The 17,295-nt window shown below is 40.0% G+C and overlaps 1 protein-coding gene across 1 annotated transcript in view; it reads right to left on the reverse strand.

Moving 5' to 3' along the window:
• The window catches only part of LOC127057265 (potassium voltage-gated channel subfamily KQT member 1-like), an 816,867-nt gene that overhangs the window by 622,856 nt on the left and 176,716 nt on the right, over nucleotides 1–17,295 (reverse strand). Inside the window, 1 exon segment of the mRNA XM_050966175.1 lies at nucleotides 12,864–12,878. Coding sequence (XP_050822132.1) covers nucleotides 12,864–12,878 — 15 coding nt within the window.

Genomic DNA, 17,295 nt, shown 5'->3' on the forward strand with positions numbered 1-17,295 from the left:
TGTTTTGTTTTTTAATACTGGAGCAAAGAAAACAAAAAACAAACATAAAAACCCCACTCATTTGGGTTGAACTGAACATTTCATTCAACCCAAAACAGGGATTTTTTGGGTTTTTGGTCTGGGGTGATTATACTTCTTTTAAAAAAAATTTCTAAATTTATAAAAAAAAAGCCATTTTTAAAAGAAAATTCAAGCTTTCATTTTGAAAGTTTTAAAACATTTTGAGTTTTGTCTTTTTTCCCCACCAAAACTGTTTGCTAAATTTTACCCAAATTTAAAAATAATGTTTAGCTTAAACTATTTGTTTGAAAAATTTCACCCAGCTCTAGTAAGGATAGCCTAAATTCTCAAAATGGGATTCCAAACCTTTTCAGTATTATGGTTACTTCATGGATATTTTAAAACTTGGTGGCTCCCCACAACCAAACATAGTAAAAAAACAACAAAAAAAGCAAAAATACAAAGAAGAAAAACTGACTCAAAACATTTGATTCAAGAGGGACACTAAAGGTTGGATGATTTTTCAATTGTATTAATCTATGTACAGTTTAATTATATGATCTGATCTAATCTTGATTTTAAAAACTATAATTTGAAAATATGGATTTTGTGGCATAATTGGACAGGCTAAGGGTTTTTTGTTTTGTTTTTTTTAAGAAGAATGGGCCTGTTTCAGACTGAATAGTTGCACAATGTTTGTTTGAATCTCATAGTGCAGGATGTAAATTGTTTTTCAAATTTAAATGATTTCTAGGTTTAGTTTTTACAGAAATTATTGCTGAAAATGCAGACAGAGACAGAAACAGATAACAGGAAGTGAATGGAAGGAGCACTTTCAAAGCTTTATCACTGAGTTATTTGTACTCTCCATTAACTGAAATCTGGAATTCCTGGTTTGTTAGATTTGAAACGTGATCATATGCTGAAGAACAAGTTGACAATAAGAGATTTTCCTGAGCCAACATACTTAAGCTTAGAATGGAGTCAACTGTTACCAAGAATGGGTTTCAAATCCAATCAGTATATAGTGATCTATGTTCAGCTGCATGAAAATATTAATCAAAATGGGAATACAATCCAGACAAATGAATTAATATTTTGTCTTTATAGTATTTTGATCACTTTCACCCTGATCTTTTAAAGCTTCTGGTAACACTGGAACACATCTCGGTAACTCTCTTTAAATATGTCATCTCCAACAAAAAAGCTTATTCATGAATCCCCCTATTTTCTCTTTTACATCTAGTATATTTGTATTCCTAACGTGAAATGCTAGGTTCAGTGCTTTTCCACGTAAGTTAATGTAGTCAGAAAGTTCACATTGCACGTGTAGTCTGCAAGATCTGTTTTACCAAGGAGAAAAATTTTGATATCATGCAGTTTAAAGATGCATCATAACACTTTTCCATGTGACAACCACCTGACTTCCGAGATACAGACACTGCGTATGGTCAGAATCTCTCTCTCCATGAAGCATACCAAAAAACGTGCGTTCACTGCCTGGGATTTTATACCATTAACCTTCATACACTACAAATGTATTGACGATCTTAATTATTTCCTCACTTGTGAGATGGGTTGGATTTCTTTGCAAAATAAAGCTGCTTTCTCTTCCTCAGTTCCCTTCCCCAATCTGCTAGCACTTCTGCTGCTAACGTCAGCCATGAAGGGCCTTGTTTTGCCCTCTGCTCCAGCAGGGGTGTTTCGGCTGAGAAACTTCCTGCTGAATGCTTCCCCTTCCTCCCTCCCCCTTCCAGGGAGTCTCTCAGCTGAAGGTGCCATGCAATAAGGGAGGGCAAGAGAGACTCCCAGTGCTGACAGCTGAGCTGCAGCATCATAAGACAGAGACCCACAGATAAAAGATAGGTGATTTTTAAGCCTACTTTAGTAGTCTCTTAATTAGGAAGAAAACAAAAATGGGCATGTTGATTAATTTTTTTCTTCAAACACCCATTGCTTCCCCATGAAAAACTTTTATGGTTTCCCAGGAAAGCCATGGCTCACAGTTTGGGAAGCACTGCTCTAAACCATTTCTAAAGTGTTTTCTCTGTCAAATGTAGCATATGGTGGGAAGTGGTATAAAGGTTTTATCAGCACTGGTTTGGAATGACATGCATGACTCATTTGCCCAATTTGCCCAAACAAGCCTTTCTAACCCATCACCAGGTATTTTCTCTTTCAAATAGATATATACATCTCTGTAATATTTCATATATACACACAGAGATAATTTTATGTAACGTGTATATATTACTAGAATATATATTCTCTCATAAAAATTTTTTAAAGAACTAAAGTTGATCCCTGACACAAAATCATAAAATCAAGGGAAAAAACAAACACTTAAATTCATATATCTTGCTAACACACACACACACACACGGACACAGTCATATTTATCCATATGCAATACATAACAGCTGTCACATGTTCCCCACCACTCTGACATACATCTAGCCCTAATTATGATTGGCCTCTCATCTGTGGGACATTGGAAATGTGTCTCTTGCTTTCATTCAGACTTCACAAAGAGAAATACATGCCTGAATGGTGTTTGAAATGTAGCCACAACATGATTGGTAGATTTGTTTCATGGCGTAAAGATAGATTGAAATAGATGAGAGGATTGTAATGTGTGTTACCAATGTTATTCTGTATGGTTCAATTTTAGTTGTAATTGTAATGAAGGATGTGTGCCTGTTGCTGAGTGTGATGGAGCAGGGTGGAGACTGCTGTGCATGAGTATACATGAATGTCCGTCTTTAACTGATATTCTCAGTACAATCTGAATTATGGAGTCCCTACTAATGCCTCTATAATCTGTATACACACACACATATCACTGCAAGTCTACAAAACACAGACTATTTAGATTATTGCCCAATGCCCATATATCATAGGACCTTCGCATAAAATAAAATAAGACAGCAGGAACATGATCCCTCTTCCATCATCCAGTTGAATGTTTGTTCAGATAGTAGGTTTTGGTGTTGGGTGAGAGGTTTGAGTGGTTTTTTTTGGGGGGAGGAGGGAAGAGGATGAGAAGAGGAGGGGAAGTGAAGTCAAAGAAATGAATATTATATTTTGTTCTGAAAGTGGTAAGGTTATTAATCACTTATTTCTTGAATTCTAGAGCATGATTAGAAAAACAAAAAAAGCTTCTATTCTAACAAATATTATATTCTTATAATAAATCATTCCTAATGGAAAAGTCCTATAGAAATTATTTGCTACACACGTTTGTAGCATATATACAAAGCTATATGCTGACAAAAATCAAGCTGTTAGTCTACAATATGTTGTCTGGTGAACAAAGTACAATACTAAGTTACGTCTTTGAGAAAATATCCTAAACATACTTGATCAGTTTAATGAAATACTTAACCAACCCCAATGTGGCAGCTTGTCAGTTTAACATTTAGGAAATTCAGGTGCTTAAAGTACATTTATAAGTTTGTTGAAAATAAGTGACAAATCACATTTCCAAAACAGAAACATTGTTTAGTTTGTCATTCCATTATAATACAGTGCCCTCTACTGTCCAAATCACATCACTTTTTTTCTCTGCATTTAAAATTCTTGCTGAAATATAAACTACACAAAATTAAAAATGGAACAGAAGTATGCCAGATTCTTTGAAAAACTTACTATATTAACATTTTTATATTAATGCCAATATTTTATAATATTTTTACCAAACTTTACTACTTTAAAAGAAAGTATGTCTCCTTCCTTGTTCATATTATTTGGATGTAATTTCATATGTTGTAAAACTGAGTTTAAAGACACATACTGGCCAAGAACAATTCAACCCTCCCCCCCAATAATTCCAAAACTGAATAAACTAGGAGAAATGTATGAATAAGTCCCATATTCACAGATTTGGAAATGCAAGTGAACTGCACCTCAGTGGTAAGAAATTCAGATGCAAAGAAACCATTACATTTAAAATTAAGGGGGGGGCATTTCTGACTCAGTTACATTTCTCTCATTGTCATTGGAAATGAGTCAGCTACTTCCCAAAGATACACACTCTTCAGATACTTGCTCTTTAGATGCATGCAGCGTATTTTCTACCTTTAACATATGAAAAAGAGATTATCAATCTCTACCAATTCATTCCAAGCAAGGTCAGAAATATAAAAATAGGTTTTCTTCAGAACAGCCACAGATACCTGTATTTTTAATAAGTACGATCTTTTAAGAGATTGAAGTTGAAATAAAATTTGAAAGCTTGAATTATTGTTTTTTATTAAGGAAGTCTATTGTACTGTTGACTATGGTGATAATACAAAAAAAACCCACAGAAGTATTTTTTGGGCAAGGTTAAGATGAAACATAACTTTAAAGATAAATCCAGTTTTCATAATTATAGGAAGCATATGCCTGTGACATAAACTAGCTTATTTCAATTTGCAAACACCCAACACCCATCCAAATTGCTTTTTTACAATAACTGAAACCAGTATTGAATATAGTGTACAGAACTAGCTATGCTAGCCTGACTGCAAATTTTCCTGCAGCACTCCATATTAGGTTCACCCAAGGATGAGGATGACAAACAAATGTAATAAAAGTAGGCAAATCATAATATATTAAAGAGGTATGTCTGCCCCTACTTACAACTAAGAATTCCCCCTGCTGCTGTTGTCCCTCTGCTTGCCAGCCTACAGTCTCTCAGTCCCTTTTGCATGATGATAACCACAGTCCTTACCCACCCATTGGTAGCATTGCCCCCCCGCACACACACACCTTTTCTCTCCCTTTTCTCCTCTAACAGTATTTGTCCATGACCACCAGTGGTGTTCTCACTGCCAAAAAACACCCTGGAGAGAAGGAATGACAAAAACATTCAAAATGTGCACTAAATGCCTGATTTTTAGAGGTGCTGCACCCTTGCAGTTAAAGTCAGAACCTCCGAAATTTGAGCCCAAAAGCATCATGTAGGCCATTCCAATGATCAAGCATGACAAAAGCCATCTTGGTTTTCACTTTATTGTTGCCTACCAGCACATGAGTCCTAACAGTTTTCTGTGGATTCAGGTTATACCATAATATAGATTATCTGGTTTACACACAATGTGATTGTGATGTTACACCTCATATTCTTTATAGAAATACGGTTATGAAATGAATATGGCATAACTCAAGATATACTTCATGCAAGATGACTCATGTAAGATATCATTGGAAAGGTTATGATTTACTGAATGTGATTATCCAGTTTGTATGTATGTATAATTTCTGTATCTAAAGTTAGAAATATTGACTATATAACAATTACAACTGTGTGTGTACTTGGGAGAAACACCCACCAGACAGCAGGCAATCCGCCTGAATGACCCATATAAGAATAGAACTCTGAAGATGCTAATCTCCCACCTTTCTGAGGTGATAATGTCACCTAATGAAAAATATCCCTTTGGACATTGCTGGTGCTTTGATGGGGATCAAACAAAGGATTCCCGCCTTAGGTGAATCCTTTTTCAGGCTTGGGAAGTGGGTTGATCTGGACTCCTATCCAACAACAAGGACTGCTGAAAGAACCTAAAGGGACAAAGGAACTAACCTGAAAGGAAAGGCAGAGGTGAGTCCAGACTGAGAAAGGGATCCAGTTTGTAAGACGAAATAATTGGAACTTTGATTTACAGAAACGCTGCAACTTACCTAAAATAACATTTAAGGTGAGAAATTGCTTCTTGAAACCAGTCTCTTTAAGATCTTAAGCTTAGTATGCATATTTTGTTTTATTTGCTCAGTAATCTGCTTTGTTCTGTTTGCTATCCCTTATAATCACTTTAAACCTGCCTTTTATAGTTAATAAATTGGTTTTGTTTATTATTAAACCCAGTTTGTGCAATTTCTAACTGGGGAGCAAGAAGTTGTACATATCTCTCTTCACATTGAGGGAGAGAGTGAGTTTTTATGAGATCTTGCACTGTGCCTATCTTTCTATACAGTGAAAAACAGTAGTATTTTGGGTTTATTCTCCAAAAGGGGTGGGCACGTGAGTGCTGGGTGAATCCTCTCACACAAAACTGACTTCAGTTTGTGGCTGCAGCTGGGTGTGGCTGCAAGAGGCCAGAGAGCCTAATTCAGCAAAACAGGAGGAGGGAATCCAGGCTGATGGAGCAGAGAGGCTCAGTGAAACCCCAGTACATCAGTGAAACCCCAGAAGGGGGGTCCAACCCATCACAATGATCATTTCATTGACATATCCAGCATCTGTCCCTTATTTAATAAAACTAAAACTAAACTGAATGGGGGGAGAGGGATGCGTTTGTACAGATACAACTTAGATAATGTTTTCACCTTGTCAAGGTATTTTTCCCACTTTGAACTTTAGTGTCCAAAAAGTGGGGACCTGCATGTACCCTTCTAAGCTTAATTCCTAGTTTAGATCTGATAGCGCTGCCACCAACCAGAAATTCCAGTGTCTGGTACACTCCCTGTCCCCCAAAACCTTCCCTGGGGGACCCAGGACCCAAACCCCTTGGGTCTTAAAAGAAGGAGAAATAAACCATTGCCCCTGCTTCCCCCTCCCAGACTTTCCCCTCCTTGGGTTACCCTGAGAGGCTACACTGATCCAAACTCCGTGGATCTTAAAACACAGAGGAATTAACCTTCCCTCCACCTCCTTTCCCCCTCCCCCCACCAATCCTCTGGTGAGTTTAGACCCAATCCCCTTGGGTCTTATACAAGGAAAAAAAACCAATCAAGTTCTTAAAAAAGAAAGCTTTTAATTAAAGAAAGAAAAAGTAAAAATTATCTCTGTAAAACTAGGATGGAAAATGTTTACAGGGTATTCAGCTCATATAGACTAGAGGGACTTCCTCCCCCTTAGCCTGAGATTAAAAGTTACAGCAAACAGAGCTAAAACTCCTTGCAGCAAAATACGCATTCACAAGTTAAGAAAACAAACATAAGTCTAATTCACCTTTTCTAGCTAGTACTTACTATTTTGAACACGAGAGACTGTTTCAGAAAGATTGGAGAAAGACCTGGTTGCACGTCTGGCCCCTCCTAGCCCCAAGAGCAAACAAGCAACAGAACAAACAGCACAAACAAAGACTTCCCTCCACCAAGATTTGAAAGGATCTTGTCCTCCGATTGGTCCTCTGGTCAGGTGTCAGCCAGGTTTACTGAACTTCTTAACCCTTTACAGGTAAAAGAGACATTAACCCTTAACTATCTGTTTATGACACACCTCCATAGAAAAGATTTGCCATGTACTCATGTTGCATCTCACAGCTGTGTACTCTGACTGGGATTTTCAAACTGGGCTAAGGAACATGGACAACAAACTCACTTATACCCTGTGAATATCCCAGCCTGAATCTGAAGATTGAAAGGACAGTTGGAATTTCTTTTGGCGTTTCAGTTGGTGTTCTTCTGGTTTGTTCACTTATAACCTAAAATGGACACTCAAGTCATTTTGTCTGAACATACTGAAAGAACATTAAAATACAACCTTGTTTTCACTATTTATACTATTAACTTTGGGAAATGCTCTCTCAGCAGACAATGAACGGAGAAAATAGTCCACTTTGGACTAGTTCATTTCATTTTTGGTTTACAGTTAGTTTTCAGCTAACTTTGCTCTCAGATTTTTATGCTCAAGGCTGCAAAGACTGGGTCACAAACACTACAGGGAAATTATTTCTCAAAAATATGGTTCAAGTGGAATTAAAACCAATAACTGTGTTCAATCTTGTTCTAACAAAACAAATTTTATATCAAACATGACCTGAAAATGTCTCCCTTTTACTAAAGCAGTGCAAGCTACTACCTATCATTGAGGGTGTATTCTAGGTGTATTAGCTCCTATTTCTCCATAATAGGTGTGTGTTAGGCCTCAGTATTTACTCATGTCTGCAGCCTCTCTTATGGTTTGGTAGTTCAGCATGGTTTTAGCACTATGTCCATCTTGGCAAAGCAAAAAAGTGTTCTCATTCCAGGATAACCAGAAGTGCAAATAAAAAGCAAACACGTCCTTGGCCCCTCTCGGGCCTCTGCCACCTGTTTGTATAAGGACTCCGTAGTCCTCTTTTTTGTGTCAGATTTCACCCCCTTGACACAGAACTGGTACTAGTAGACTGCCTCAGATTAAACAGTTCAGTCATCCTTTGCCAGGGTCCACTTGGCCCTCCCCCAGTTGATGGCGCATGTAGGGGGGGAGCTTGTCTTAGGAAAACTCAAAGCTGAAGTTCAAAGGAGGATTGATTGTCTTAGGAAAGGCTGTTGGCTTTATTATAGGATTCTGTCTCACTCCGCTACTAGGTTGTCCTTGGATTTTCCCTTCAGTTACTTTTCACCATTTTTATATCCTGACTATAGGTCTCCTCAAACTCTCTTAATGGGACCTTTGTAAGCTTCAGAGAAGCAATTAAGGGTTGTTTGAAGATCCTTCTTTGAGTGTGCAAATACAGCACAATCATCTGCGTACTCGAGTTTGGGTTATTGTTGCCGATATTACTTTAGTTCTGGCATAGAGACGAGAAAGGTTGAAGAGGTTGCATCAATCTGATATTGGATGCCATGCCCTGTGGTAGACAGTCTTGGGTTAATATTTTCATAGCTGCTAAGAATTTGGATAAAAGAGTGGGTGCCAGTACAAAACCTCGTTTTACATCAGTTCGGATGACAAAGGGCTCAGAGGTAGAGCCGCTGCACAGGATGGAGGCGGTCATCTGGTCATGCAGGAGTCTTACAATGGTGATAAATTTCCTTGGGCAGCCAAGCTTTGACATGATTTTCCATAGAGCCACATGGTTGACAGAGTCCAAGGATTTGGTCAGATCGATAAAGGCCATATACAGTTCCTGGTGTTGTTCTTGACATTTTTCCTGGGTCTTCCTGGCTGCGAAAATCATGTCGGTGGCGCCTCGTGGTGGTCTGAAGCCACACTGAGACTCTGGAAGTACTTCCTCTGCAAGAGGGAGTAGGTGATTCAATAAGATTCTAACAAGAATCTTTCGAGCAATGGAGAGGAGAGCAATACTTCGATAATTGCCACAGTCGGCCCTGTCTCCCTTTTTGAGAAGGGTGACAATATTAGTGTTACATAAGTCAGCAAGGATTTCTTTGAGCAGCAAGTGAAGCTTTTCAGTGTTGCTCCTCCCACTTTCAGTATTTCAGCTGGTATGCTATCAGGACCTGGAGTTTTATTGTTCTTTAAATTGTTTAATTACTTTGCAGACCTCTTCAGTTGGTGGGTTGGCAAGAGTTTCTCAGATTGGGTGCTGATGGATGGAGTTGATGATGTCATCAGTCACAGTCGATGCTCGATTTAGAAGCTTTTGGTAGTGTTCCTTCCAGTGCTCTTTGATGGATTTGTTATCTTTAAGAAGGGTACTACCATCTTCGGACCTCAGCAGTGTGAAGCCACATGAGCTTAGTCCATATAGGATCTTTGTCTCACAAAAAAAAGTTCTGCATATCACATCTGCTAGTGAATGTTTGGATTTCTTTTGCTTTGTTCTCCAACCATTTGTTTTTGATTTCTCGGATCCTCCTTTGAACTTCAGCTTTGAGCTGATGGAAAGAGCTCTGCTTCTGACTGGATAGTGGTTGGTTTTGCCAGTCGCAGAACGCTTTTCTCTTCTGGTCCAAAAGGGCTGTAATCTCAGTGTTCTTGTCAAACCAGTCCTGATGGTGGCAGGTAGCAAGGCCAATGGATTCCTCACAAATCTCTGGATGGTCTGTTTTAGGGCTTCCAAGTCTTCTTCGACACTTGTGTTGTCATTTCCAGGTGTGCATATGGACAGCTTTTCACTGAGGAGTGCTTGGAAGTTCTCTTGGTGCACTGAGGATTGATGTCTTTGGATGTTGTATTGCTGTCTGTGTGATTTGGATTGCTTTTTATGTTTTGGTGCAATCCTGAGGGACATGAGTGACCTCAGTAGACAGTGGTCAGTCCAGCAATCGGTGGTTCCTCTCATGACATGGATGATTTGGATCTCTCTTAGATGTCTTACAATGACATAATCTAGGAGGTGCCATTGTTTTAAGCGGGGGTGTTGCCAAGTTGTTTTGTACTTGTTGCTTTGTCTGAAGATTGTGTTTGTGAACACAAGGTCGTACTCTGTGCATTTGCTGAGTAGAAGGATGCCATTGGAATTGGTTTTGCCCACTTCTTCCTTCCCAATGATGCTACTCCATACTTAGAATCTCGGCCAATTCTTGCATTAAAATCCCCTAAAAGGATCGTTTTTTGAATGGATGACAAAATTTTATCCCGGTCGGTGTAGGAGGATTCTCTCTGTTCTTCAATGTCAAGAGTTGATACATATACACTGATGACAATGGCAAATGACTTATTGGCCAATTCGATGGTGAGGGTCATAAGGCGCTTGTTGATGCTGATGGAGAGCTCAGTCAGGTGATTGACTAGAAAGTTTTTTTCTTGCAAAGCCAACACCATGTATTCACCTGTCGCTTGCTGAAGAAAGTGTAACCACCGCCCTCTTCCCTCAAGTGGCCTTCCTCTGCATGTCTTGTTTCGCTGAAAGCAGCGCTGTTGATGTTGTACTTCAGGAGTTCCCGGGCAACAATTGCTGTTCAGTGTTTGGGTCTTTCACTTTTTGATTCATCTAGTAGAGTATGGACATTCTAAGTTGCAAGAAACATTTTTGTTTTTCGACTGCACTGGGAGTGATCCCTCTGGACATGGTTAGCCAGTCAGGTATGGTGGGATAGCCTATATCTGGCACATCTTTTCTAGCGCCTTCCCCAAATGGGGTGAGCAGAGAGGGGTTCCTAAAAAGGCCTGCTCAGTCATGACCGCTGCTGCTGAAAATGCCCCCCTATCCCAGTCCAGGGGCACATAACCATCTTGCAGTCATCGCCTGCATGTGGGTGTGTGATTAGGGACTCCTGGTGATCACCTATCTCCCATCACTACTCACCCATCACCGCAGGACTTTTATGGGTAGGGCTGGGGGAAAAGTTCTTCCTGTGAAATAAGCCTGCGCGTGAGTACCATCACAGAATCATAGAAATGTAGGGTAGGAAGGGATCTTCAGAGGTTATCAAGTCCAGCCTCCTGCGCTGAGGCAGGACCATGTAAACCTAGACCAACTCTGACAGGGTTGGTCTAACTTGTTCTTAAAAACCTCCAGTGATGGAGATTCCACAGCTTCCCTTGGAAGTCTATTCTATAGCTTAACTACCCTTGTAAGGTAGATTTCACTTAATAGCAATCCTAGTATTAGCAACTTATGATTAATGACAACTTATTACAGGAATCAGTCCAGAGTCAACCTATGCCTGCCGACAGTGGAGAGGCAGAGTGAGGGAAGCCAGCTTCAGCAGTGTTACTGAGCATGCTCAGATTGTGTGAGAGCATGTTCATTGCAAGCCAACCAGAAGATATAGGAGGATACCTGACCTGCCCCCCACATTTCATCTCTGAACCAGTCCCATCCCATTAACCTCAGTGTAAATGGGATTCAGATATTTGCAATGTCATGCCTCTTATTAGCAATTTTTTGGAAGAACGGCCCCACTTTCAGGCATGTTTGTGAGGCTGCAGCCAGAGAAGGAAGTGCTAGGCCATGCCTTCCTTGGCTGCAGCCCTGCAAACCTGTGTGCGACCGGTGCTTAGCTCGTCACAGTTCTTCTTTCTGGGGCTGCAGCCTGGCAAATCTGCCTATGTGCAGGGACCACACAGGAAGTAAGGGGCTACAGTTTAGGAGGACAGGCTGGGGCAGGGCAGTTAGCAGGGAAAGGCTTCTGCCCAGATATCAGAACTGCACAGCACCTCTCCCTGCACTCTCCAGGCTGTGCCCCCCTAGAATACTGTATGCAAGGAAGGAAGTGCTGGGATGTGCTAAGCTCCACCCCACAGAGAGCGTCAGGGAGAGGTATGGTGCAGCCCCACAGGCCCCTGCACCTCCACTCTCTGTAGAAAGCCCTGGCATCTGGACTGCATCCACTCTCCCTGCTGCTGCCCTCCCCACAGGCAGGTTTGCAGGGCTGCAGCCTGGGAAGGCACCTCCCAGCACTTCGTTCCCTGGCTACTGCCTCACAAACCTGTGTTCCACTTATTAGCAACTGCTGGAAAATAGAAACTTTTTGCTGACAGCCAAGGGATTGCTAATAAGAGGAATCTACTGTATTTTGAAAGCTTTTCCTAATATCTAACCTAAAGATGGGCAACCATAGCACCTTTCTCCAGTCTTCTGGGACCTCACCCATGCTCCATGAGTTCTTGAAGATAATTGCTAATGGTTCCCAGATTGCTTCAGCTAGTTCCTTAGGTAACCTAGTATGAATTTCACCAGGCCCTGCCAGCTTGAATACATCTAACTTATCTAAATATTCTTTAACCTGTTCTTCTCCTATTTTGGCTGGTGTTCCTTCCCTGTTGCTGTTAATATTAATTGTGTTGAGTATCTGGTTATTATTAATCTTTTTAGTGAAGAGGGAAGCAAAATAGGCATTAATCAACTCAGCCTTCTTGATGTCAGTTATTAGCTTTCCTTCCCTGGTAAGCAGCGGACCTACACTTCCCTTCATCAATCTCTTGTTCCTAATGTATTTAAAGAACCTCTTTTTATTGCCTTTTATGTCTCTTGCTAAATGTAACTCGTTTTGTGCCTTAGCCTTTCTGATTTTGTCCCCACATGCTTGTGCTATTCTTTTGTACTCCTCCCTGGCAAAATTCATCCATGTTTCCAGTTTTTGCAGGATTACCTTTTGATTTTCAGGTCATGAAAGAGCTTCTGATGAAGCCATCTTTGCCTTTAACTATTCTTCCTATCTTTCCCTCACATTGGAATAGTTTGTACATGAACCTTCCTGGGAAAGGTGATTCTCAGAATGCCTAGTTCAAAGGGGCTGAGTCAAAGGAACAGGAGAACTGGGTCATGGCAACCCTGTTACAAGGTGTAAGAATGTTGATTTGTAAGTCGTGTGGGTTCAACAGTCACATAGCAAACCGTAGTCGTTCTGAACACAATTTCACAAATCAGACCACTTTTTCATACCGTAAGAGCTACTTCTGATTCTGGGTATGAATTGAATGCAAACATCCTTTTTTTTTTTTTTTTTGGGCAATGCGGTTGCTTTCATATTCAGATCTTGGTTTATGCTTCTAACTTTAAGGCCTCAGACTGAATTAAGGAAGCATGTTTACATTTCTTTGAAGCATTGTTCTTAATATGATATGGTCAGCTACCATAAGGGCAGCTAAGCCACATAAAACTTAGAACCATATTTAAAAATTGTGTGTAGAATTTGTTTTAGCTGGATCACACACTGTTCCTTAACGAGATTTGATCCCCACTGTGCATAGGGCCCTTAGAAAGAAGAGCAACTGTTAGTCTTGCTCTGAACCCATGAAAAATTATTAAGATCCCATTTTCCAATGGGGGAACAGGTGTTCTATCACTTCACTGGCAGTCCATTTCACTAAAGAATTATTACTACAGCTGTTCGGCTGAATGCAGTTACCACTGATGATGTTCACTGTATGCAGCTCTCACCTTCTAAAGAATTCCTCCCATGAGAATCTAAGTGATGATTGCTAAACCACAGCATTACACTGCTTTACGTTAAGAAAGACCAACCGACATTTACCTTTACATGACCTTATTGAGCTATAACATGCATACTCAGCCACAGTTGCCTAGCCATGCTGACTTACAGTACACCTCATTATTACTTTAAAAGATTACAAATTATACAGCAAATTTTTAAACTCGCACAGGACAACTCTGAAAAACAACAAAAGGACATACATTTTTAGAGCTGATCTTTTAGATATTTTCACAAGAGACATGATATTCTGTGATGAGTTTGGTGTAAACTTTCAGTACAAACCATGGGCCAAACTCTGCATTTGCTTACCAGAGGTAAACTCTCGCACATGTCAAAGAGTGTAGGCTTAACCATACAGTAGTGTCATTGCAATAGGGTTGTGGGTACTTACAGCATCTTTTGCTTACAATTTTCAACTATAAAGCTAGTGGAGGTGAACAATCTGCTTCACCAAAATCCTGCACCCAGATCCATGTGGGCAGACCCTTTTGCGTGTGCACCACTCCTCCAACTTTGATGGAACTTTGTACAGTGGTCCCGTACACCCATGCAGAGTTCCACTGAAGTCACTGTCTCTCTGTACAGCTTAAGTATCTGCCTGTGCAGATCCAGCTGCACGATCTCTGTGTAAGAACACTGCTATCCAAAATGCATAGCACAGACAGGACACTGAAAAAAAGTGCCAATTCTTCTTCCATAATGTATTGAGCAGTAGCCTGCACCTGGGACACCTCAATCTCCAAGAGTTGTAGATCTCCTGATTCCTCCCTCTTTTTCAGGGGCTCAGTGACACACTGTAGGTCCAGTGGGCACAGGTCTCTTTGCATGCGGTGCCTCCACCTAGCCACCAGGGACATAAACTAATAATCCCCAATCAGTGACCAACAGATAAAGATAAACATTTTTCTTCTGAAAGGGTACGGGTACATCAAAAGAAAGGGGAAAGAACAGACAAAAGAATCAAAGATGTTAAATAAAAGAGGACCCAACCAACTACACAAGAAGAAACATTAACAGCCTAAAACTAAGTCAATACAATGAACAGCCCCCTTGCCCCAAGTCTCCCCTGCAGGTTTTATTAGGTAGTGGAGTTGGAGCTTGCTAAAAAGGGCTAATCTCCCATTCAGCTGCAATGAGTCCCTATTGGCCCCAAGCCTTTGCTGTCCCATCTCCAGGTGCAGTGGTGGTCTGCTGTGCTCAGTAGACAGCTAATGCTCTAAGGTCAAGACACAAAATGGAGTCTTCACTATTCTGTGGCCAAATGACATGTATGCATGCCACCTCTGATCGAACTAGTCTGCTAAAAATAGCCATGTAGCCTTGCTGGGATAGGCTAGATGCCCAAGTACCTAGGGTCCCAGATGGGATTGCATGTGGAGGGGCTAGCCCCTCCTACCCACCCAAGCTGCCATGGATAAGCTAGCTCATGTACGTCTATCTCAGGCTGTAAATTACACCTTCAGCCCCAATGAAGACATAACTCAGTGAACCCTCTTCATCTAAGGGTGTGTAACATGGTAAAGAAATAAAACACATTGTCTTGAAGTACCAGTGTGATTGAGGTCTGATGGAGAAGTTCCCCTAAAATCTGTTACTGTACATGTTCAGAATAAGGAAATTAATTGATTTCAAAAAAGTACCTACATTTCTATAACTGACAATGAAACAAGTATCTATTTCACGAAGAGACTAGAGTGAAAGTTTTGAATACTAGAAATAAGAACAGCAAGATCTAGAGTTTCATTCAGCAAACACAAAATCTGCATTATTGTGTAATTTGATATGGATAATCTTCTACATAGCAACTAAGACAATATACAGTAGTAACATGTAATTCTCAAAAACTAAGTGTACATGATAGGTTGTTATAAATGCATTCTCACCTGCTTTACAATAGCTCTTTATAGGTTTCCAACAGATGAAAAAATGTACTCTATGTACTAACTAATGGAGTCACACTTTGTTTACTCCACAGTGGCTTCCCTGAATGCCTGGCTATCTGAAAAATGGGATGAGTACATAGCATTACAGCTCACGACATTTGACATGCCAATCTCAATACTTACTGTTCTTTAAAATACACACTCCAAATTCTAGAGCTTAGTAACTTGTTCAAGTTAAACAAATCTGACAATATTTGACTTCTAACAAAAAAATAACCTCATTCTTCTTTATGAAAGCTATTATAATTTTAATAGGCCAGAACTTCAGCTGGTTAATGTAGCTCCACTGAGGTCAGCTAGGGTGATTAACATCAGCTGAGGACCGAGAGCTGATATATATCTAGAAAATTTCAGTCAGCCACATAATACATTTTCTTTTTTTAATATGCTGCCTCTGTTCCCTGTATGTTTGAAACACTGCACTCAGCTGCATTTTACCTGGACCACAGGCAATTGTGGTGTCGTGGCAGGCTCCTTGGCAGCTGCATTTGCACTCTGAAAGTGATTAACATACGGCAGTGTTGAAAGCTTGCTCCACATTTTCATTTTAAATGGATTCTTCCTTCATACTATTTTTTCCAGTATAAAAGCAGGCACTCTTAGCATTATCCCAGCATGCAGTGCCCACATCACACACATCCACTCTCACTAATATCGGAAATGACATTCAAAAGTCATCTTAAAGCAGCAACCTGGAGAGAGCTGCAAGCCACTGTGTTGGTCTTCCTAATGATATTAATGACACATTCTGTAAGAGGCACATCTTATTTGCCCCCCAGCACCTTCATACTTGAAGAGTATCCTGATCACAGCACCACCAGAAGGAAGGTGACCAGGATGCCAAGATCCCATACAATCTGCTCCACTTGCAGATCATAAAACTGTTCCGTGAGGGCACACTGAACCTCAACATGCATTGGGTTGGAATGGGGATGAAGTGGCATGGTCAATGGATGCACGAGAACACAGATACACAAGCTATTCTAACACACACACACAAACACAAAGCATGCAGGGATTACTGGAATTACTGAACACAGCTCTCCTATCACTCAATACCCCAACAGGGAGGGTTTCTGACCCCAATGGACCTAGTTGACTATCCCCTGTGCATACCCAGTTACTACCCAACCTGTGCACAGATAAAAGGATTTGCTCCTACATGGTTCCCAGATTTCAGAAGTGTGCTTTGCTCAGACTTTTTTTTTTTAAAGCTACTGATTTGAAGTCTCAAGTTTAATGTATGCATCAACAGCTAATTGTAAAAAAAATATATAAGTTAAAGGTTTTGAAATAAAGAATTACTAGGAGCATGATCCTGCAGCCCTGTTGAAATCAATGAGAGTTTTGCCGCATAGGGATCTCTCTATATAGTTTTATTATCAAGAGATCATACTAAGTCTGCAAGGATTATAGCGGTCATGAGAAACCCTTGGTGTTTTTTTATTTATTTATTTTATTGAACGTAAGATTTAGGAAGCTTAAACTGCATTTAGGAATTAGGCTGAATTCTATTATTTGCTTTATCTTTGTAAAACCCATTGACTTCATTGTGTTACTTAGATCAGAATTTGTCCCATTAGTGGCAAAATGCATCTCTCTCTTAAATGCAATAAAGTGGAACTATTCACACTGTGTAGTCCATCTTATATAAAATAAAGCTATATTTTAATTCCAGGTGACCTACTGTAAGAGAGATTTACATTGTGTTGGCATACAACATGAGTTAATGTTTACACTAAATATTTTATTTACAACAAGCAGAACTCAGAGTGAAAATGTAGCTTTCAAGAAGAACAAAAGAAAAGAA

This window comes from Gopherus flavomarginatus, chromosome 1, assembly GCF_025201925.1.
Source record: "Gopherus flavomarginatus isolate rGopFla2 chromosome 1, rGopFla2.mat.asm, whole genome shotgun sequence".
Lineage (NCBI taxonomy): Eukaryota > Metazoa > Chordata > Testudines > Testudinidae > Gopherus > Gopherus flavomarginatus.